The 23,302-nt window shown below is 63.1% G+C and overlaps 1 protein-coding gene across 1 annotated transcript; it reads left to right on the forward strand.

Moving 5' to 3' along the window:
• Nucleotides 1–8,586: 8,586 nt before the first annotated feature.
• On the forward strand, nucleotides 8,587–21,448 carry SLC38A3 (solute carrier family 38 member 3). Its single transcript, XM_061347046.1, has 16 exons — nucleotides 8,587–8,779; nucleotides 16,032–16,183; nucleotides 16,327–16,411; nucleotides 16,505–16,620; nucleotides 17,062–17,135; nucleotides 17,213–17,305; nucleotides 17,388–17,469; nucleotides 18,282–18,364; nucleotides 18,488–18,546; nucleotides 18,971–19,144; nucleotides 19,276–19,355; nucleotides 19,756–19,856; nucleotides 19,935–20,059; nucleotides 20,382–20,526; nucleotides 20,958–21,061; nucleotides 21,163–21,448. The coding sequence occupies exons 2-16, from the start codon at nucleotides 16,074–16,076 to the stop codon at nucleotides 21,265–21,267; spliced, it is 1,536 nt and encodes a 511-aa protein (XP_061203030.1). The 5' UTR covers nucleotides 8,587–8,779; nucleotides 16,032–16,073; the 3' UTR covers nucleotides 21,268–21,448.
• Nucleotides 21,449–23,302: the final 1,854 nt, after the last annotated feature.

The raw sequence follows: 23,302 nt of genomic DNA on the forward strand, positions 1-23,302 counted from the left end.
TTGGGCAGGGACAGGGATGCCGGGGTGTCCCCTGAGCCTGCCTGCTCCCCATCCAGCGCATCTCACCCCAAAGACAGCGTCACCAGTGAGTGCAGAGACCACAGCAGCTGACAGCACCCAGCAGGGGTGGCAGAGGGGTCCCGGCACCTTGCCTTGCCCACCCTGCTCCTCTTGCCCTGGCCCCCAACACAAGAGCCGCTTCGTATGGGCTCCCACAGGGCTTGTGCAGAGCCACGGTGGCTGGGAGAGCTGTGGGGGCTGCCACCAAGGATAATGCGGCTATTGATGGCTGAGCCAGAGGCCCCGGAGCAGCACAATAGGGCCTTGTTTGCTGGCCCAGCTCCTGCTCCTGCCCAGTCCCAAGCCCAATGTTGGGCTCCCCACTTCCCCAAAAGGCTCCGAGCTTACCCGGGTGCAAGCCAGGGCAAGCCCTGGCCGGGGTGCGCTGAAGAGCAGAGTGCAGGACCCCCCTTTCCTGTAAACCATCGCGCGGGGAAGGGGCAAACACCCTGACATGGCAATGTTCCCTCCCACTGGGACAGGGTTTGGGGGTCCTCACTCAGCTGTGGGGCAACAGGAACAGGAAGGTGGTACATGCAATGCCTCCACTTCCCTCTCAGGACCATGTCTGAACCCACTGGCACCCAGAACCCACTGAGCCCCCCACCCCGTGGTTCCCCCTCACTGGGCAGCCCGGTGCCCCCCGCTGCTCTCTCACCTGCTGCGCTCTGGCCTCTGCCGCTCGCCTGCCTCCTCTCCCTCTCCCTCTCCCTGCGGGTGAGCCGGGGCTGCCGCCTGCTCCTTAAACCCCAAATCCGTGGTGCCGGGCGCCAGCGGCGGGGGCGGAGGGAGGAGACAATGAGCCTGGGTCCCTGCTCCCGGGGCCAGCACCAACAAAAGGCAACTGTGTCCCGTGTCCTCCCAGTGCACCCAGTGACCTGGGCGGCTCTGCTGGGACAGCTCCCTGGGAACCCGGGACCCCCCAGGCTGCTGCCATCCCTCTCTGCCTGCACTGGTAAGGCAGGGGAGGTGCAAGCCAGCCCGAGGATCCCAGTCCCAGCCACAGAGCATCGCCATGGCCCCAGGGACTTGTCCTGTTGTGCTTGGTCCTGTCCCTACCTGGAGGGGTGCCAGGGCGAAGGCCCTAGTGGCTGTGCCCCCCTCATGTGCTCCTGCAAAGCCCAGCCCAGTTGGGCTGGAGGAGGAGGAAGGGGACGTGTGCCTGGGGGCTCATCCTGCGGGAACCCCAGAGCCCTGCCCATGGGGGCTGTGGGGCCGGGCGGCTGCCTGCGAAGCATCCCTGTGGTCTGCAGGCCAGGAGCAGCCTGTGCTGCCCCATTAACACAGGGTAAATGTGTAACGAGCTCTCTGTCAGGCGGGCCAGGGCGGTTTGAGCTGCACGGCTCCTCTTGCCTACCCGCATGCAGAGAGCCGGGGATGTGGAGGCTCTATCCCAGCAGGAAGGAGAATAAAGGTCTTGTGGTCAGGCACGCTGGGGTGACTTCAGTGCTTGCTGGAAGCAGTGGAGTGGGCAGCGGGCTGGGCTGGGCCGGGCTGTGAGCAAGCCTGTCCTGGAATGGGAATGCTGAGTGGCACCCACGCCTGCCCCGGTCTCCATAAGGTTCACCACAGCTGAGGGGCTCTGCTCTGCGGTGCCACCAGCACAGGAGCCAACAGGCACCGAGTTAGGAATAAACCCAAACAGGGATTTCCATCTGAAGGCAAACCAATGCTGTTTCCTGCTGCAGTGCTGGCCAGGCAGGGGCATGGCTGCCCCAGAGGCTGTGCAGCCTCCAGCCATGGAGACAGACAAACCCAGCGGGGTCCAGGCAACCTGCGCCAGGGTGGGAGCAGGTCTCTGGGTGACTGTACCAAGATCCTACTGCCTCCCATGAGAGCTGTGCCCCATGTGGGGCTGGGGGGGATCCAGAGCCTGGGATGCTGGTAACATCACAGAGCCCGTGTGGCTGCAGGCTGATGGGATCTGGATTCCAGGCTCACCGTGCCATGTCGCATGGCACCTAGTGATGCTTCTGGGTGCTTGGTGGCCCTGTGGTGTAGGTGACCCCAGCAGGGAGGTGCTGGTGGGCAGCATGGCCATCTCTTCTAATTGGAAAAGCCAGGAAGGTGTGGGCAGAGCAGACTGTGTGCTGGGGTCTAAGTGAGGAGAGGAAGCTTTTGGGGCAACACTGTCGTGTGGGGGGAAACGGGACTGGGGTCGCACGGGTGTGATGGGGCAGTGGGTGCCGGGGAGCACAGTGGGGACAGGCGCAGGCAGGGCGCAGGCAGGGCGCAGGCAGGGGGCAGGCGGTTCCCTACGGCTGCCGTCAGAGGGCTGTCGGGCTCCGCGCCCCGAGCCGGGCCGGGGCGGAGCTGAGCCGGGCCGGGGCGGGCGGGAGCAGAGGCCGGTCCTGACGTGGAGCAGCGAGCGGTGCTGCGGGGCTGGCCCGGGCGGGCCGGGGCTGAGGCTCCCGCTCTCCTCCGGCCGTAACCGGGTGCTGGGGCAGGGCTGACCCCGGGCTCCCCGGGCTCTCCCGGTCACCGGACGGCGGCGTCAGCCCCGCCTTGCCCGTCCCTAAAGCTGCGGGAGCCGGGAGGCGCTGCCCGGTGGCGGGGGTACGGTGACTGCCGGCAGCAGCACCGGGAGCAGGCAGCGCTGTCGGCAGGGCTGGAGCTGCCTCCTGTGCCCTGGCACCACGCTCAGTGCCCCTTGAGGACAAGCCGGAGCTGCAGCGATGGGAGAGCGGCTGAACGGGTGCCACCACGATCACCGCCACCGCTGCCATCCCCATGCGCATCCTGGGCATCTTCTCCGTGCTTCCTGCAGCCAGCCGAGCCTGGTGCTCAAGGCCGGGTTGAAAGGGGCTTTGAGCAGCCTGGTCTAGCGGAGGGTGTCCCTGCCCGTAGCAGGGGGTTGGAACTGGATGAGCTTTAAGGTCCCAAAGGCAGAGTGGGGGTCCCAGAAGTGCTGTGGAGCAGGCGGTAGGGGGCTCTGTGTGGTGTGGGATGAGAGCGGAGCTGGACTCAGTGTGGTGCCCTTCTGGCAGGGAAGCTCAATGAAGGGGTCCAGCAGTGCATTTCCATGAAGTGCCATGCTTTGCCAACGGGGAAGGATTTCATGGAACTGGGCTGCGTGGCGGCTGGGCACTACTCGGGCATGGGCCTCTGGTGCACAGTGGCTGCCTGCCAACGAGAGCTGGCCCACAGCCTCGGGGAACTGGCCCAGCCCCACAGCAAACAGCTCTGAACTGGGCAAGCCGACCCCTGGACTGGGCAAGGAGGGGCTGCCCCCACCACCTTCCCTGCCACACTGGGTGCCCTGGCACACCCCCTCCACCAGCGCAGTGGGTGCTTACTGCAACTCCTGCTCCAGCTCAGTGCCCGCAGCCCCAGGCTCTTTCCCAGCTGTGGGGCAGGAGCCCCCGCAGCCCCCAGGCTCTTTCCCAGCTGTGGGGCAGGAGCCCCCGCAGTCCCCAGGCTCTTTCCCAGCTGTGGGTCAGTGCCATTGCCCCTCCGGCAGAGCCAGGCAGGGCTCTGCTGCCAGCCCTGTGTGGTGCCTGGGGTCCTGGGCAAGGGAAAGGTGGGGTTTCTGCATGCCCCATGTGTGCTGGTGGCGGCAGGAGCTGGCTGGGGCTGTTTTCCTCTGTTTGCTCGGCCATGGGGACGGCCAGCCATGCGGATCAAGGCCGCTCTCCCCAGCACAGCCAATTGTTGGCCAGCTCGGAGGGGAGGGAGAGGGGCAGTCGCCCCAGGGCTTTCCCAACCACGGAGGGGGCCACCATGCCGGCACTGCTCAGCCTGAAGCAGTGCCAAGCTCAGCCCACCCAAGCGCAAGGCTGGGTGATGCTGGTGGGACCAGGGCCACCCAGTGCTCCCTCCCCGGCTGCCCCTGGTTGAAGTGGCCACCCTCGAAGTCCCACAGCTTGAAGTCCCTGGTGCTAGGGACACGGCAGCCTCAGTCCTGAGCACTGGCATGTTCCTTTGTGCTTCTCCCTCTGAATCCCTTTCACTGACGGCCGTGAAAGAGCTTTTATCCCCTCTCCTCCTGGTGGCCGACGGGACCCTGTGCTGCAGGCTGGTCCTGAGAGTGCCAGTCACCCCAGCAGGGGTGGGAGCCCAGCACAGCCCTGCTGGTGCCTTACATGGGGAGCTGGAGCCGACCACAGTTTTGCCTTGGCTGCATGAGCCCTATCTGCTCCTCTGTCAGCCCCGGACCAACCACTGCCCCCAGGGAAAGGAGGGACACGGCTGTGGCCATGTCTCCATTTTTGACCCAGTTATTTATATCTTTAAACAAGGATGCTACAGTCATCTGGGCCAAAAATCATCCCTGGTGCCCCCCTGCTTTCCAGTCCCCAGCTCCCCAGCCATCTGCCACCCCAGCCAACTCCATGCTTGTGACAGCTTGCTAGGGAGTTTGGGGCTGAACAGGAGACCCCCCCCTCCCTGGGTGCTATGTATCCCCAGGGCTGCTCCATGATGGAGACCTTTCCCTACTCTGCTAAACATTAACTACCTGCCCCAGCTCTGGCTTGGCCCTGGACCTGGCATCTCAGAGGGGTCTGGATCTGAACTTGGCCCAGGTGGGTTTTGGGGTGTAGGGCAGCCCAGCCCTGCTGTCTTGCACTGCCTGTATTGCCTGTGCCTCCTCAGGGGGCTGCCTGGGCTTCCTCCCACCCTTGGAGAGCCTAGGCAGCTGCAGTGTGGAATGATGAGTTCTCTGTGTGATGGGGAATCCTGGCACTTGGGGGTTGATGAGGGGTAGCTCAGCGCTCAGAGTCTCAGGACCCGGGAACATGGGATCATTCCCTGTGGGCTGACAGGTCCCTGGGTCCTCCAGCAGAACGGGGCCTCGGCACTGGCCAAGGAATAGCTGCCAGAGCATCCCTTTGGCTTCTGGTACCCAGCACCTCTTTGCCTGCTGAGGGAAAAAACTGCCAGCCCCACACCTGGCTTCCCAGTGGGACATGGGAGCAGCAGAGCCCAGCAACTGGGGACACTGGGGCAAGCAGTCAAGACTCAGAGGCACTGGCCGGGAGCAGGGCAGTAGAGGCCAGAGATTTCAGGACTATCGCGGCCACTTGGGCTTGTTTGTCTTGAAAGGCATTTAAGTTGCATTTAAAAGCAGTAAAGTCCTTACTACGTCCTTGCTTAACTGCCTTAAAGGCATTTAAGCCCTTGTCAAACCCACGGGAGCAAACCTGGCCCGGCGGGCCTATGGATGCTGCCAGTGGGAACAGCAGGGACATGGCAAAGATGAGCAGGCTGCTGCCAGCACCTCCAGAGGTGACAGTCCTATGCCAAATGGAACAATCTGTCCCCATCTACTAGGCCTCAGGGCATCTTCCTTTCCTCAAGCATTTCCAAGCATCCTTGGTGATCGGTGGCTGGAAGCTGGAGGAGCCCACGTTGGATTGGCATCACAGCAGGGACTGCAGGATCCGAGGGTCCCAGGACCCCCTTCCAAACACCCCAGTGCTATGGGGAGAAGCAGCAGGGTTACCCTAGAGCTTGTCCTCAGATCCTTGGTTCCCGGTGTGGTGTTTGGCAGGCAAGCGATTGAGCACAGAGATAACCCAGCCTGCGAGTCTGCTGAGCAGCGCTTTGCTTCTGGCTTCTGTAAGATTAATTGGTTTCGAGGTTCCAGGAACAAACGAAGGAGAAAAACCCACTCTGCTGATGTGCAGGATCATTGAATGCTCTCTGGTGGCTTATAATTGCAAATCATGTTTTGAAATCACATTAACCAATTAGCCCTTGTTGTTGCTGTGCTCTGCCACATGACAGCATGTGCTGGGAGCGAGGCGGCGGTCAAGGGCGATGAAGGGGCCGTGAGCTGCCCCCAGCAGCTCTGGGCCCTGGGACGATGCTGCTGGCACTGGGGGTTCTCTGGAGGGGGTGACTGGGGCTGCCCTGGGCATGGCCTCAGGCAGGCACCACCCCAGAGTCCCTCCAGCCCATGCCACCCGTGCAGACATCCCTGTCCTGTTACCAGCATTCCCAGCTCGTTCTGTGCCTCGCTCTCTGGTGATGGGGTTAGGGTGCAGCGATCTCAGAGCCCTGCTGGGTGCTGGGGCTGTGCCTGTGAGACGGCTGATGCCAGGAGCCAGTGGCTTCCACTGGCATGTTCCTGGCAAGGACAAGTTCCGAGAGGTTTCTTGCTCGAGGCCACAGTAGTGACGGGGGGGACAGATCTGCTGCTTGGGCTTAGATCTGACCATTACCTCCACCATATCTTCCTGCCATCTCCCATCTAGGCTCTGGGAACAGCAAGCCTCAGCAGGCAGGAGGCACAGGCTGGAAACCAAGTGTGACAAGGAGAGCATGTCCCAGCCATGCATGGCACCCACTCCTTCCTGCTGGGTCCTGTCCGGCCTCATCCTGTGCCAGGATGCTCTTGAGGCTGAGGAGCTTTATAGGCTCACGTTAACCCTTTGGACCTTTGAGTGTAGTTTAAGGATAAAAAGTAGTGCATCTTTTGGCTGTGGGTTGCTGAGAGGCAAAGCACATGGGCTGGGCTGCGGGCGAGGGCTGTGGCATGGCACAGCCAGCGTGGTGCTCAGCTCCCCACCACCGGTGAAGCAGCCTGCTCCCTGCTGCATGGCCAGCCCAGCTGCATGGGGATGGAGGCACCATTTGCAGGGTACAAGGAGTCTCTGGGACAAGCTCTGAGAGGTTTGAGGATGTCTTTGCTCTCTCTTCCTCCTCTCCTTCTCACTGCTTTGCTTGTCCCCAAAGCTTCAGTTGGGTATGAAGGGGATGGTGTGGGCATCTCCTCTGCCCGGCTGAAAAGAGGGAAGCAATGGAGAGGGGTGTCACACACTGGACAAGAGCAGGGATGATAGAAAGGGGGCATGGCTTCATCTGTGCCAGCAGGAGAAGGAGCAGGGCGGCATGTGGATGCTGGGAAGGAGCAAACAGGCTCTGAATCGCTGCCCTCTCCCTGACACCCAGCATGACCATCCCATCAGTGGGCACTCCGGTGCCATGGAGCCATTCTGCCCATCCCTGTCCCCAGCCTCCTGAGCCACGTTTGCTCACAGGGCAGCAGCTCTTGGCCTCCTTTCACAACCCTAATGAGGCATGTTGCCACCCGTCCCCAGGACATCAGGATGTCTCTGCACCGGTGCCATGTGGCAGATGCTGCCTTCCTCAGTGCAGGGGAAGGGTTAAGCAGATGGCTTGAGCCCAGCCATGCCTGTGGACCTGGCTGCCTCCGGTCCCCCGTCATGCCAGCCAGTGCTGGTTCAGCACTTACGCGTGCTGCTGTTATTAGAAATCAGTTAATGGATGTTTCCAGCCACAGGCAAGCGGTGGGCACAGGAGCTGCGAGTGCTGGAAGTGCAGAGCTGTCTCTGGGTGTTTCACACCCTGCCATGCTTGGGTGCGAGGTGCTCAAGCTGCCCCCGGCGCAAGGGGAAGTTTTCCTCCTGCCAGCCTGATGGCAATGCTCACTGCCGGCTGCCAGGGTCGTTTCCATCCCAGGCCTCGCAAGGGTTTATGGAAGATATGCATAACACAAATAAAGCCTCCCAGCAACGTGCAGAGCCAGTGTGCAGCTGTGGCACAGGGCTCATTGCTCTGCATGGAGGTGGAAGCACCAAACCCCAGCCTCTCTGCAGTGTGGACCCTGAAGGCTTCCAAGTGAAGTGAAAGCTAGGCAGGGCAGAGGAGCAGGAGGTGGTTGGGGGTGACAGTCCTCAGGAAGGGGCAAGCTGATGGCGGGTCAGGACCTTCTGGCTTCCCCTGCACTACATGGGATGCTCTTGGGAGAAGACATTTCCTCTTTGGGGCACATTTGTGAGGATAGATCCAAAAATTGTGCCTCTGTGAAAAAAGAGGTGTTTCAACTCAAGTGGGGAGGTCTGATGGAGACTGAAGGAGGAGAATGGACTGTACTCCCTCCTCTGGGTCACACTGGGGTGATCCCACATGGACTGAGTGCTCCCAGGGTTCTGAGATGCTGTGGTGGACAGTGTGGGAGCACAGGCATCCTGAGCAGGGCAGTCAGCTGGGTCGGCTCAACATGGGAGCAGCTTGACCTTCCCAGGCCAGGGAGAGACTGGCTGTGGATTGTGCTGGTGAGGACCTTCCCTGGCTGCTGAGTAACTCTGTCCCTGCCTAAGAGGGGAGAGAAAACTCAGCAACTGCACTCAGTATGTGCTGGATTTACCTCTTCAGGTTAGATTAGAGCAACCGCTACAGTCCTGTTGCTTTGAGAGCTGGCTGCTGGCCTCTGGCAGCAGCCCCCAGTGCTGTGGGTGATGATTCCTGCTGGGGTATCAATACCTTGTGGTGTGGTGATGCCCAGTGGGGTGACGACGCCTGGTGAGGCACCACTATCCAGTGGGCTGGGGATGCTCGCTTGGGTACCAATGCCCAGTGCGACACTGATGGCCACCGCGCTGTGATTCCCAGTGGGACTGGTGCACGGTGGGAGCGATGCCCGCTGCGTAGCCATGCCCGGAAAGGCACCAGTGCCTGGAGGGGCGGCGATAGCCGACGGGGCGGTGGGAGAGGCGGAGCCCGTGCGCAGCCAGTGCCCGGTTCAGCCCCCCCGCCGCCGCGGGCCGTCCCTCCCCGGCGCTGCCCCTGACACTGCCCGGCGGAGCGGAGATTGGGAGCCGCCGTTCTGGGGGCGGGCCCGGCTCCGGTTTAATCTCCGGCTCCGCCGGGATTACGACTGCAGGATAGTCTCTAATCTGCGGCACCGCGGGGCCGGATACCGGGGGCTGCTCGCCCCAGCCCGCAGAAGAGGCACCACCGGAGAGGGGGGCAGGTGAGTCCCATCCCATTCTCCCCAGCTGCGCTCACTCCCGTGCTTTTTGCCTTCTTCCCCCGCACCTCATCCTATCCCCCCACCCCATCTCCCTTCGCCCCCCGCCCTGCCCAGCTCTCCTCCCTCAGCCTGGCGCTCCCCGCAGCGCCCCGCTCCTCCTGGTCCCGGAGTCCGACGGGTCCTGCCCGCGCTGGCAGGTTGCGGTGCCCGGGGCGTTTTGCTTTGCTTTTCTCCTGCCCCTTCTCTCTCGAGGAGCTGAAACCCTCCCGCGAGTGGGTAACAAATTGCGCTAGGGCAGAGCTCTAACTCGCCGCCTTTGCACCTAACGCCCAGGCACAGCTCTTGCCCGCAGCGTGGTGCCGGGGGGGTTTCAGCATCGCCGCCTTCTTTGCTGATACTGATAATAGCACCAGCCCTCACATACCCCTTGCTTTCCTCCTTGTTGTTTTACTATTTGAATTTTTAATCGCCCTTGGGAATAACGTGTGTTTCTGAAGGCTGGGAGCGGCGGCGGCCGGGATCGGGTGTCAGGGTGCCGGGCTGAGGAGCAGGGGCACGGCCAGGGAGAGCAGAGCGATGTCTGCTGCCTCGGGAGCTGCTGGGGCTTGGCGGAGCCGTGCATGCCGTGCTTCCCGGACCGGGTATTTATAGAGCCGGGACAGCCGTGTAGAAAGCCAGGGGGGACATCACGTTCCCAGCAGCCACGCGTGTCCCACGCCAGTCAGCACGGTGCCCGGCTCTGCTGGAGCGGCGGGGGAAAGTCCTGATGGAGAGAAACTTCCTCCAAGGGGAAACTGAGGCGCGCCGGGCGGCTGCTGCTGGCCTCGGGATCCCCATGCTGGGGCTGGCTGTGTGGTGGCAAGGGCGAGCTCCTGGCAGGTGGGATGGAAGGAGGCAGAGCCCGGCTGGCAGCGGAGGGCACGGCTGCGCCAAGCCGCCACGGAGCAGACAGGGAATTTTCCACTGGTGGTTGGATCAGGCCCAAGTCGAGCCGTTAGACCTGCCCGGTCCCTGCTGCCGGCCACCGGCACACGTTCGCTCCCTGGCTTCGTGGGGGAGCCCCCAAAACCGCCCTCCATCCCCGTGACACTGCCCTATTCCCAGGGACCGAGTGCTGAAGTGCCCTGACTCTGGTGGCCGGGAATGTTGGGGGTAGTGGAACACCCCGGCCCCCCCCCGGGGGTGAACAGGGGGTACCAGCGCTATGGGGGAGCCTGGCGGAGGCGCAGAGCCCCACAGCGCCTGGCCGCGCTGCAGCTGTAATCACACGCCAGGGCTGCAGCCACGGCAAACAAACAGGCACCGGCAGAGCCTGTTTTCCTTGGCGCATGGAGACGCGGGGACAGAGAGGGGTCCCACGGGCTCCTCTGGACACGCAGCCCTTGAGAAAACACGGGCGGGTCGGGGACAGGACGAGCCCCCCATCTCCTCATTCCTCCTCACAGCGGGGGTCTCGACTGCTGCTGACGTAGGTTTGGGGCTGGCTGGGTCCTCCATGCCAGCGGGAAGGCAGAGCCTTGTCCTGCTCTCCCCTCCCTGAGCCAAGGAGCAGATGTCAGGCCGGTAGGGTGCCCCATGGCAAGTGGCAGGGCTGTGGGCACTGGTAATCCCATGGGGCTTGGGCAGGCTGTGGCCCCCGGTTGGGATGGGTGCTATGTCTGGGTGGCAGGGACACAGCTGTGGCTGAGGCTGATCCCTCCTGGTGTCCCCACTGCTGCCTGCTTGGACTTTTTGCCATCAGCCCCTCAGTGTCATCCTGCCAAAGCCAGGTGTATTTTAGGGAGTGGGAACTCCAAGAAAGCATCTTGCTTCCCAGGTGAAATGCATCTCCAGAAGTGGGATAGAAAACCTAACATTTCTCCAGGTGTCACCTGCCCGGCAGTCCCTGCATTGCCACCATCAGTGTCCCCATCTTTCTGGGGTGGCCTGAGCTTCTGACAGGCGGTGCGTTGGCTTTAATCTGAAAGCAAAATCCAATATCTAGCCATGAGCCATCTGAGACGCTTTGGGATCGAGCTTGCATCTCGCCCAGCATCTCCTAGAGCCATGCTGGGTGCCAGGGGCCTTGTGTTTCATCAGCCCTGTTGCCATCCCTGTTCCCACACAGCGGGCCGCCTCTGCTGCCTGACCGTGTCCCACTCAGGCTCAACCCCTTCCCTCAGTGCTGGGTTGCATCAGCAGCAGCTTGGGCTGTCCCAGTGCTGGGCATGGCTCCCCTCACCTGGCCTTGGTTGCTCTTGCCTGGCCTCAGTTTCCCCACCTCTCTTCCCAGACCTTCTTGGTACTGGTGCTTAGATGTGGGAGGACCTAGGGTGATGGTGGTGGTTGGTAATGTGCTGCAGCCCCTTGTTCTTCCTGCGGCCCCGTCCTGGGGCACCTGGCTGGCAGGGGATTGCTGTGGCTGAGCTGCTCGGTGATGTTTGGCTATGTCACCCCTTTTCCTGCGATGCCTTTCCCCTCCCTAGCGTATCCCAGTCCGTGGCACGTCCATTGCTGGGGCTCGTGGCCAGGAAACAGCCCAGGCACTGGCATGCTGTGCCTGTGGGCAAGTCCACAAGCATGGGCAGGGCCATCCCGGAGGATAGGGGTGCTGCTTGTGTTCTTCAAGGGAAGACTCCAGGTGGGCGCTGCTTCCCACATGGTGCAGAGGGGACAGCCTGGAGCTGCCGGGGCAGGTGCTGGTGGCACTGCGGCTCTGCCAGGCAGGACAGTGGCTTCAAGGGACACTTACTCCTTGCCACTGCCAGTTCTGCCCTGGTGGCATCACCTGGTCAGAGGCTGAGCCATGGTGTGGAACCTGGGGCTGAAAGCCCAGGTCACCCAAGGGCTAGGTGAGCCCGGTTGTGCCACACTGCCCAGCTCATGCTGGGACCACCAGTGGGGCCGACTGGCACGGGTGTCTGATGGGGCAATGCAGTGAAGGTCTCTGGTGGGGCTATCTCAAGGGGTCTCCAGCAGGTTTCTTTGGGGAGGGTCTACACTGGGGCTACCCAGAGGGGCTCTCCAGCTGTGCACTGGTGTCTCCAATCACCCCTCCACACAGCCGCTGATGTTCTCTTGCATGGGGGTACCCAAAGGTGAGGTGCCCATCTGTGGCCCTGGGCAGCTGGGTTTGCCTTGCTGGGTGCCCGCTGCTGCAGGGGTAGGTCTGATGATGGCACTGCCTTTGCTTGGCTGGGAGGTGGAGGGGAGAAGCGGTGTGGGTTTAAAAGCAGGGTTGAGGTGCTAATTTTAGGAAGGCAGGTCAGGGGGAAAGCCACGTCTGTGTGTGCTCAGGGGGAGGGCAGGCTCCACTCCTGCAGCATCCAGGGCCACCCCCTGGGGCTTCTCTTCTGAGGGGCAAGGGGAGGTGAGGGGGGTCCCCCCTGTGTGTGCCTGCCCTGCAGAGGTGATGCCCAGGGACTGCTGAGGTTTGAGCGGTTGTCCCAGCTCTGCCTGCGCACCCCTGTGTCCACAGCAGTGCCGGTGGCTATGAGGGACCTGAGGCTGGGGTCACTTCGTACTCAGCAGCAGTTATGGGGGATGATTAAGGACCTCAGGATAGGGGTCACCCCATCTCCAGTAGCAGTCCAGGGGGCTGACCAGTGACCCCAGGCTGGGAGCCACCCCATGCTGAGCAGCGGTGCCAGGGGTAATCCCAGGGCTGGGTGCTGATGGCAGTGGAGGGACACACTGGCACCCCTGCCCCCTTGCCCATGCTGCCCATCTCTGTGGAAGGGCTCTCTCACCAGTACGGCCCCAGGGAACGTGAGACCTCTGTGTGCCCAGGCACACTGAAACCTGAACAGGCAGCTGGGCAGGCGGGCATGGGTGGGGGGGCCCTGCTGCTGGCCCCTGGCACACACTGGTGAGTACCCAGTGGGGCACCTGTCTGTGAGCACGCAGGCGGCAACAGCAGCAGGCTCGCTGCTAAAGCCGGATTACCACCAGGAATAGTCCCATGGTCCGGCCGGGCGGATTAGCTGGGATTCATCTGCAGAGGGAGAGGAGATGGGGAGGGCATCTCTGCCCTATGGGGGTTCCTGGCCTTGGGGAGCACCCACACGCTGTCAGGGGGTCTGGCACCTTCTTTCCCACAGGGGGAGCAGCAGGTGCCCATGGATGGGTGTCACAGGCTGCGGGGACACGATGGGTCATGCACCCCGGGGCTGGCTCCATGTGGGGCAGGCAGTGGCTGCCAGTCCCCATGTGTGCCATACTCCCACCGGCACAGTGTGCTCTGGTGGGACTGTGCCATACCAAGGACTGACCGGGATAACCAGTGCATTGTGAGAGCCAGGCTTTCCCGGGCTCACGTGTCCTCTTTACCATGCTGCGGGGTGCAAGGGACCCCCTCTCTCCGGCACGTTCTGCTGGCACTGCTGACAGAGCACCCCCTGCTCCTGCCTGTGCCTTGCTCCCAGCTGGGATTTTCTACCTTTTAAATGAGGTCTGGATGGAAGCGAGGTGTCGGGCAGAGGGGTTCAGTCCCTTCCAGGGCCGGATCCCCCACAATGGTGCCTTAGCCACCTGGGGGGGTGGCAGGGGACCGGCATAAACCCATGGCTGCTGCCTGCCAGGCAGGGACTCGGGGGCCCTGCGCCCCACACACGCGTCCCCGTCCCGGTAAGAGGGCACAGGCATCTGTGCTGGCCAGGGCACGGGGTGCGGGACCGAAGGCAGCCTCCCCCCGGCGCGCAGACGTGGCTGGCGGAAGGGACCGTGCTGCCCCACGCATAGGCTCGGCCGGCACCGGGGCCCGGCTCGGGATGCCGCCGTGACGGGTGCGTGGTGTCCCCTGTGTCACTGAGCAGTGGGACAGCAGGAGCAGCCCACAGGAGCCTGGCATGGGCAGAGAGAGGTGGGAGGGCGGACAGCAGCGGGGCTGCCCCTGTCCCGTCACTCGGAGGTGTCAGGAGAGCAATGAGCTGGCTCAGCACCCCCAGGGACACGGCCCTGGGTGCCACAGTGGAGGGGTTCTGTGCACATGCACATGTCTGTGCCCCTGCCATCAGAGTGGGCGATCTGTGCTGGTTAGAAGTGGGCTGGCCAAGGGGCCAGTGAGGACGGCAGCATCCCGTCTGTGTGGTGGCACGGCAGCCCTGCAGTGGGCTGGGGCTCTCGGGGCTGGCACGCGTGGGAAGATATCCGTGGGGAGATGCTCCATTCCCAGAGCAGAGGGGAACTGGGCATACAGGGGAAGGGGTGAGTCCTCCCTCTGCCCTGGGGACCCACTGCACCGCCCAGGGCCATCCGCTGCTCCATCTATTTGCTGTTCTGCCCACCTTATCACAAGGCAAACAGCGTCAGGCAGGGCACGCTCTGCCCGATCGAAGCGTCTCCTGTTACTCTCCTTTCATCTTCCCACCTTCCTCGGCCGCTGATGACGGGGGAGACCCTGGCCGAGGGGCAAAGGCCGGGGCTGGTCATGAAGGTGCCAGCGAGCGGTGCCGGGGCTGTGCCAGGGCTGCCGGGCGAGAGGAAGCGTCGGAGTGGCAGCGCTAAGCGCGGCGCATGCAGAATGAGCCCGGCCGTGCCGCTTGCTATTCCGAGAGGCGCTCGGGGGAAGGAGCTGGCATTTCCTGAGCCGCCCGGAGAGGTGTAATTATAACCTGGGAGAAGAAAGGGGCTGCAGAGCGGAGCAGAGCGCCCAGCCTGCCCGGCGCCCGCGGGGGAGAGCGCTCCTGCCCACCGCCCATGGGATGGGATGCAGCAGAGCCCTGCCTGCGGTACTGCGGGGGGTCGTGGAAGTGATGGAGCGCTGGGGACCCCCTCAAAGGCGGCACCGGGAGTGACCGGTTCGGCGGTGCCTGCCCGCGGCAGTGAAGGCGCAGTTAACGGCGGCGTTTAGACGTGCTGGCAGCCTTGTTCGTGCCTGGATCCGGCCCAAGCGGAGGCCTAGCAGAGGGGATAAATCATCCCAGTGCCTGCCCTGCGCTTCCCTTTCTTCCCCTGTAGAGCTGAGCCTCCCTGCTCTGGTCCCCACCGGCCTGTGCCCTGCCTCTGTTTCCCCACCAGGCTGGGTGCCCCAGGCAGGATGGCCCGACCGTGTACCCCTCATCCCAGGCCAGCCTTAGGGGCTCAGCCCTCCGGCAGTGCCAGCATCCGGCGTGTGGCCTGGGATGACCCTGCCAGGTCTGCTTGGTGGCCTGGATAGGCAGGGACAGGCAAGGCAGCAGCTCTGGAGCCTGGAGGTGCTGGCACGCACACCCTGCTGTCACATTCTTCCTCTGCGTGACAGGGGGACTGCTGTCCCTGGCGTCTCCCTGCCCCAGCAGTGCCACGGGAGAGCACACTTTGTCCCCAGGGCCACCAATCCCCTGGGAGAGTAAAGATAGGCACGTCCCCATGGAGACCCCAGCCACTGGCGTGACAGGGCAGCAGCATCCTCCGGGAGCTGGGGTCCACACCGCATCCTGGCCAGCCCTCACCTTGGAGAGGTGGCACCGTCCCTTGGCCGGACACTTCCCCACAGTGACGCGTCCCCCCCCGGGGTGCAGGACAGAACCCCAGCCCCTCAAGCCGGCGGGGGGTGTCGGGGACCCTGCTCCTGCTGCCAGCCTGCCCCAGAAAGCCACCCTGTGCCGTTTCCTAGTGGGGCGTGGAGGGCCAGGGCTCGCACAGAGGCAGCTTTGTGCGGCGTGCCAAGGCGTCCCGCTCTCGGCAGCCCGGCCTCCTTCTCCTGCCAAGGAGCTGTCTCACAGCCCCGTGCTCTTTCCTGCTCCGTTTGTCCAGCCCTGACATGCCCCTGAGCCCCTGTCTCAGCAGCCCAGCCGCACCAGCCAGGGCGGTGGGACACGGGTGAGACCTTCACGGCAGTGCCACAGGCTCCATGTAAGGATGGTGTCTGGGGTGCCCCTGAGCTCCACTCTCCAACCCCGTCTGCCCCCCAGAACACCCCTGCTCGCCTGATGGAGCCCATCTGCAGGAGGGTAAACTGAGGCATGGAGCTGAGCGCTGCAGGCAGGGGATGGAGATGGGCAGGCACTGTGGATGGGGGGTCTGGGCTGGGCTGGTGTTGCGCTATGGGAAAGGGAGCAGAATGTTCCTCAGGGTGGGCTGCAGGATGGTTGGAGGGGGGTTTGGATGCACCAGGGGGGGCTTGTAGGTGGAGAGGGGGCGAGCTCTGTGGGGTGACGTGTGCTGAGCGGGCAGTGCCACCAGCGCTGGTGCTGAGCCCAGCACTAGCATCCCCTGTAGATGCAGGACTTAAGGGACCAGTCTCTCCAGTGCTCCTGCTTAGAGCTGGACCCCTCTTGCCCCACTCTTGCAGAGCCCAAGGAGAGCCCGCAGTGAGCCCGGCCTTCTCTCTGCCATGGATGCCACAGACGTGCCCCTCCAGGCTGAGATGGTGGAGCTGGTGCCCAACGGGAAGCACACAGCCACACTCACCACCTCCACCATGGCCTCATTGGCGGGTGACAGGTAGGGGCCCCAGGAGAAGTTGGGGTGCCAGAGGTTGGGTCGCTCCCTGCTCTTGCAATGCCAGCTGGCACCGCCCAGGAGTTGGGTGGGACACGGTGGCCCCGGCTCTGCTTCGGCCTCATCGTGCTCTCTCCGGCGGCCAGGTTTGAGGAGAACCAGACTGGCACGGCAGAGATGGAGGAGTTCCTGCCCCACGGCGCCGAGAAGAAGCAGACGCACTTCACTGATGTAAGTACTGGCACAGGCACCATCGTACTGGTGGTACAGGTGTAGCTCCTGGTGTGACTGTTTTGTCCCCTCCTCATTGGCTCATGTGCACAGTTCGAAGGGAAGACATCTTTCGGGATGTCTGTGTTCAACCTGAGCAACGCCATCATGGGCAGCGGCATCCTGGGACTGGCCTATGCCATGGCCAACACTGGCATCATCCTCTTTCTGTGAGTGCTGCGCGCCCGTGGGGGCTTGGGGGGGATCTGGGTGGGGGGGGCTCTCCTTCAGTGGGTGCCAGGTGAGAAACATGGGTGGTGATGCAGGGACCAACACTGCTGCCTGAGCAATGCCCATCCCTGGCAGAGCCTGCCTGCCCCTGCCAGGCGCTGTGCCCCACTGGGGAGGAGGTGAATGATGGTGGAGGCTTGACTCCCTTAATACAGGACCGGATGTCCCATTTTGGCACAAAGGATATGGATGCTGGCTCCTTTGGGGCATGGGGACAGGCACCCACAGGGCTGGGGCTGGGGCTGTGAGCACGCTGAGGATCAGCCACCCTGTGAGCACCCAGCCAGTGCCGAGGTGGCAGAGCCCCCATGTGGGGTTTACTCCATGGCTGTGCCCAAGCCCTGTGCTGTGCCCTGCTGGTGACAGCGCTGTCCCCACAGCTTCCTCCTGACGGCGGTGGCCCTGCTCTCCAGCTACTCCATCCACCTGCTGCTCAAGTCCTCAGGCATTGTGGGTGAGTGCCGGGTCCATGGGGGAGCCGTGCCGGGGGTTCCTTCTGACCCTCACCCCGCACCTCTCCCCATCCTGCAGGCATCCGCGCCTATGAGCAGCTGGGGTACCGAGCCTTTGGCACACCGGGGAAACTGGCCGCGGCCATCGCCATCACACTGCAGAACATTGGAGGTGAGGATGGGGCTGGCGGGGCTGGGAGCAGGGGTTGGCACTGGAGCACACTGGTGCAGCTCGACCTCGCTCTGCCCTGCAGCCATGTCCAGCTACCTGTACATCGTCAAATCCGAAGTGCCTCTCGTCATCCAGACCTTCCTCAATCTGGAGGAGAAGACCACGTGAGCACCTCCTGCCCATGCTGCCTGCGCCTTCCCCGGGCAGGCACTGGGGCTTCAGCTCCAGCTGTGCAGCCCAGGCCAGGGATTTACTGACATTAAGCCACTACTATTTTTGATAACCATCAGTGATGAATAAGCCCTTGGGTGGGATTAAACTGAGCTGAACTTCCAATCCCCGCTCCTCGCATCCCCTTGGGATCAGGCTTTCCTCCTTGGGCAGAACCTGGGGCTGCTGCGGGGTGCGGAGTGGGAGGTCCTGGTTGGGAATGGGTCCCCTCACCCCATGCCTGCATCCCCATCTGGCAGCATGGTGGGTGAGAGCTGGGCAGAGCTGCCACGGAGACCTCCACCAATCCGGGACTGGGCATCCCAGCCACGCTTGATCCTGGCTGCTGTGGGGTACTGGACCAGGGCTGGGCAGGGGTCGTGCCCACGGTGGTGAGGACTTGGCTGAGCCCCCTTGCAGATGCCGGTGCCCTGGGCTGCACATGGGAAAACATGTGCTGAGAACAGCAGTTCTCAGCCTACCCACAGCAGATCCAGCCCTTGGTGATGCACCACTTTGCAGGTAGGCAGGGCCCCAGGCTCAAGAGTGGCCGGGGACGCTGGCCCCAGTGGTCCCAGGGATGCCATCTCAGGGGTCCCTGGGGATGCTTGCACAGCTGGGATGCTAGTGGATCCCTCAAGAGATGCCAGTGTCCCTGGGCTGCCAGCTCCGGTGTCCCCACATGTGGAGACAGCCCCTCTGTATGTGTGCCTGTGCCTCGCGTGCCCCAGCAGAGTGCGGCAGTAAGCAGGCCCTCTGCTTCCAGGGACTGGTACATGAATGGGAATTACCTGGTGATCCTGGTGTCCCTCACCGTTATCCTGCCCCTGGCCCTCATGAAGCAGCTGGGTAAGTTGGCAATGCTCCCTGCACCACCAGTGTCTGGCACAGCGGTGCTCCGATGGGGTGGCAGTGCCAGCCCAGGGTGAGGAGTTCCCCCCATACCCACCGGCTGCTCCTCTCCCTCCCCAGGCTACCTCGGCTACGCCAGCGGCTTCTCGCTCAGCTGCATGGTGTTCTTCCTCATCTCGGTGAGCACCTCCTGGCTCCAGAGGCTGAGCACCCTTGTGCTGTGGTGCACGGCTCTGCTGCCGCATGGCCAGTGGTGACAGTGGGGACATTGGGTGCTCTGGGCTGTGGAGATGCGATGGGCATGCTGTCATGCTGCTGGGTTATTTTTGGCTGAAGGAGCCAAACACTGCGGAAAGGGGACAGAAGAGGGTGCCCGGGGGGAAATGGTTCATGTGGGCCCTCCACGTGCTGCTGCCCTGCTGTGCCCCACTGTGTCTAATGCCCACCCTCACAGGTGCAGGCTGGGGCCCAGCATCGCCATGGGGCACTGCTGGCAAAGGGTGCCCCATAGAGGGGTCACTGTAGGGGCACCCTTCCTCTGGGTGCGGTGCCGGGAGGGCCGTGGTGCTGGTGCTGACCGTCCCCGTGTCCTCCCAACCCCAGGTCATCTACAAGAAGTTCCAGATTCCCTGCCCGCTCCCTGAACAGGAAGGGAACCTCACGGGCAGCCTCAACTCCACCTCTGTGAGCACCAGTGACTACCAGAATGGCTACACTGTCCTCCAGGCCCCTGAGCAGGACACCTGCATCCCCAGCTTCTTCACCCTCAACTCCCAGGTAGGGACCTGGGGCGCACCCCTGGGGTTCTGGGTGATCCCGACCCTGGGCACCCCATGAAAGCTGGTGGTCTGGTGGTGGTGGAGCCCCCCAGCTTGGCCTCAATGCTCAGCAGCCCTCCTCCCATGCAGACAGCATACACCATCCCCATCATGGCTTTTGCCTTCGTCTGCCACCCTGAGGTCCTGCCCATCTACACCGAGCTGAAGAAGTGAGTCCTGGGTGGGGGCACCTACGAGGGGGGACGAGCAGTGCCATCTAGTGTGGGACCTGTGCAGGGGCATCATGGGGAGGTGGGTGATGTGACTCTGCTTGGGTGGTGGGTGATGGGATCTGGGATGTCCCAGGAGATGGGTGATGCAGCCCAGGCTGAATGGCTGGTTGATGGTGGGTCAGATCAGGGCTGGGAGGTGGGTGATACGGCTCAGGATGGGTGGTGGGTGGGTGGGTGGTCTGACACATCACACACAGCTCCCCTCCACACAGTCCCCATGCACCCCATTGTGGTGCTCCAGCATCACTCCTCCCCGCCGGGTGGTTGCTCAGTGGTGGTGGGCGCTGTGCAGAGGGATGGGCTGCAGGGGCTGTGCTGAGCTCGCTGTTTCCTGCAGTCCCTCCAAGAAGAAGATGCAGTGCATCTCCAACATCTCCATCACCGTCATGTACCTCATGTACTTCTTGGCTGCGCTCTTTGGCTACCTCACGTTCTATGGTGAGGACTTGGGGATGGGGACGGGTCCTGGCCGCATGCCGGTACCGGGTGCCGGTGCTCACCCGCTGCTCCCCGCAGAGCGGGTGGAGTCGGAGCTGCTGCACACCTACAACAAGGTGGATCCCTTCGATGTGCTCGTCCTGTGCGTGCGGGTCGCCGTGCTGACTGCTGTCACCCTGACCGTCCCCATCGTCCTCTTCCCTGTGAGTGGACCCGTGGGCACTGCAGCCCTGCCTGCCACCAGCCTCCGAGAGGGGAAACGGAGCCAGCAATGGGGCTGGGACCTGGAGACAGGGATTGGTGGGGCTGCAGGGGCTGGGAATGGGACCTGCTGGGTGTCAGGGATAGGGCTGGAAAGAGGTGATGAGGACCAGTTGGGCATCACGGTCAGAGCTGGGACAGGTGAAAGGATGATGGGGGCTGGCAGGATTGTGGGGATCGGGCTGGAGCAGGGATTGTAGGGACAGGGGATGGGATGGGTCCTGGCTCCAGGGATGGAATGTGACCCTCTGTCCCTGCCTCCAGGTGCGCCGGGCCATCCAGCAGATGCTGTTCCAAGGGAAGGACTTCAGCTGGATCCGCCATGTCACCATTGCTGTGGTTCTGCTGACCTTCATCAACCTCTTGGTCATCTTTGCTCCCTCGATCCTTGGCATCTTTGGCATGATTGGTGTGTGGCCCCCTGTGGCACTGGGTGTTATGGGCAGCACAACAGCCCCTGCCTGGTGCTCAGCTTTGCCTCGCCTCCCTGTGCCTTGCTTTCCCCTTTTCAATGTGCCGGGACAAGGGGGCATGGGGGATGTCTTCCAGCCGCATCCCTGTCCCAACAGGCAGGGTTCTGTGATGCGGTGCTGGCTGCTTGCTGCCCTGCTGGCAAGCCCTTGCTCTTCCCCTGGGTGTTCCCCTTGAACCCCCAATCCAAGCTCCCCCTGCTTAGCACCCAGCTCGGTGCCAAGGCCCTTGCTGCGTGGGGACAGTGCCAGGACACAGCGTCCCTGGGCTCCTGGAAAGCTCTGCCAGGGCTGGGGTTGGCAGGGGGGAGAGGAGCTGCCTGGCATCCGGGCCGGCAGGGCTGAGCTGCTCCGTCCCTGTCTGCTCCAGGTGCCACCTCTGCTCCCTGCCTCATCTTCATCTTCCCTGCCATCTTCTACATCCGCATCATGCCCAAGGACAAGGAGCCGCTGCGCTCCACCCCCAAAATCTTGGTAAGCATAGGGGGATAGGAGAGGAATGGGGGGAGGGATGGGGTCCTGCGCTGGGGACCCTGTCCCCCTGCCTGTCCCTGACTGCTTCCCTGTCCCCACAGGCTGCCTGCTTTGCCCTCCTTGGAGTGCTCTTCATGATCATGAGCTTGAGCTTCATCATCATTGACTGGGCTACGGGAGGGGGGAAGAGCGGTGGCAGCCACTAGCCAGCACTGGGTGCCCACACCAACCCCTCCCGCCCCACCAGTGCCCCAGGAACAGCCAGCCCTGGGCTCAGCCCCGTGCCATGGCCCCATGGCTGCCCCAGGGACCTTCTGCCATTGCTGCCCATCACCCGTGGTGCTGGTGAGGGGGCACGAGCCATGGCAGGCATGGGGATCACCCCAACCTATGGGGCAGCGAGCCTGGGGCAGGTGCTGGGCCCCCCTCCCTGTTCCAGCAGGTCCCCTCCCTGCTCCACACCTCAGTTTCCCCATCTGTAAAATGGGAATAACACTGCCCTACCTCACCAGGATCTGGCTGTCCAGTGGAGCTCGGGTCTGCGCTCCTAGAGCCGCCAGCAGCAGGTACTGCCTGGGGTGTGGGGACAGGGGGCACTTCCCTGGCCCCCAGACAGCATCCAGAGCCCTGATGAACAGTGTCTGTGGGGGGCTGGAGCCTGTGCCCGAGACACACATCCTCTCCTGGTCCCCAGAGAGATGCCACCCCACTCCCCCTGCATCCACCCTGGTCCCTGTGGGCAGTGTGGCCCTGCTGCTGTGGCCGATGGTACCAGCCCGCTGCTCTTGAGCCTGCTGGGGACACGGTTGGCTCCCGGTACCCGCGGATGGGAACCCAGTGACCCCCAGGCCATGCATGGGGACTGGCAGCATTGCTTTGGGGAGGTGGCATGCTGGCCCCATCAAGGGGTGCAGGTTGGGGGATGCTGGGGGCAGTTGTCATTGGGGGCCAGCTTGGGGGCTGCAGAGCCGTCTCCCTGTCTGTGTACCCAGATGCCAGGGTGATGGGCACCCACTCAACCCAAGCCGGCCCTGCTTGCCTTGCACCTAGGCCCAGCACCCGGGCACCCCCAGCGCTCTCCTGTCCACCCATCCATCCACATGTACATGCCGCTGGGACAGCCCACGTCATGCCAAAACCCGGAGGGTGGCTCTCCCACTCCCTGCCTCCCTTCCCAGGGTGGGCAGCGTGGGGCAGGAGGGGCTGTCCCACAGTGAAGTACATAAGAGATGTATTTTTTTACCGGGGTGGTGGAGGCTGGGATGCTTTTTATAAATACTGTATATAAGAGTAGATCTTTTTTAACGTTCTGTGTCGCTCTGGGTAGCTCTGTATAATGTACATATATATATATATGGGACGGGGAGAGACTGTGAGGGGCACCACTGCGGACCCTCACCATTGCCTTGGGGCTGCCAGCTACAGCGTGACCCTGTCACCTGCCCCCAGCCCCACTGCTCTGTGCTGGGGGGTGATGCTGTTAAGTGATCCATGGGGAATGCCTGTGCTGGTGGGAGGCTGGCCCGGGCGGCTCTGGCAGCAAGAATAAAGATGTGAATGTGCCCAGGTCTCAGGCGTCACTGGGGCGGGCGAGGGGCTGGTACCCAGCACACAGCATCCAGGACAGCAGGGACATAGACACGCACAGGTGCATGGATGTACATGGGGGCAGCATGGACATAGAAGCACCCACATGCATGCCCAGACATACAGACTGCCCCAGGGGCAGCCCCAAACCCCTCAGCCTCTTCCATGGCCCTGTGTGGATTGGGGGTGACCCCCCCCCGTCTCCCTCATTCGGGCCCTCTCTCCCCTGCCCGCAGGCACAGGGCTCTGCTCCAGGCCTGGGCACAGCTCCAGCTCATTAACAAAGCCTTATTAGCACCGCAGCCTGCTCCCACGGGAACAGCCCTGTTCCCCCCACGCTAAGCCCATGGGTGCTGCTCCATGAACCCCACTGCTGGGCTGCATGGGACAGTGCTGCACCCCTTCCCGTGGCACAGCAGCTTCTCAGCTACAGCATCGCTTGCTGCCCCTACCCTACCCCATCTGCTGGGTGAGGGTCTCAGGGTTTGCCATGGAGCCGGTATGGAGTGAGGCAGGCTTCCTGGGGACGGGCCAGCCCCGTGGGGCACTGTCACAGCTGGGACCCCTCCTTGGGCTGCGTGGGGAAGCATCCTGGGAGCTGGGTACCCCCTGCCCTGGGCGATAGCTGCCTCCATCCCTTGTGGACACCTCCAG

This window comes from Neopsephotus bourkii, unplaced genomic scaffold (assembly GCF_033783945.1).
Source record: "Neopsephotus bourkii isolate Nb327-2 ecotype Australia unplaced genomic scaffold, CSIRO-AGI_Nbou_v1 NB_284, whole genome shotgun sequence".
NCBI classification, from domain to species: domain Eukaryota; kingdom Metazoa; phylum Chordata; class Aves; order Psittaciformes; family Psittacidae; genus Neopsephotus; species Neopsephotus bourkii.

Coding starts and splice junctions, on each gene's coding strand:
- SLC38A3 (XM_061347046.1), top strand. CDS start 16,074: ATGGATGCCACAGACGTGCCCCTCCAGGCTGAGATGGTGGAGCTGGTG. Junction 16,184..16,326: donor GCCTCATTGGCGGGTGACAG/GTAGGGGCCCCA, acceptor TCCGGCGGCCAG/GTTTGAGGAGAACCAGACTG. Junction 17,470..18,281: donor AATCTGGAGGAGAAGACCAC/GTGAGCACCTCC, acceptor CTCTGCTTCCAG/GGACTGGTACATGAATGGGA.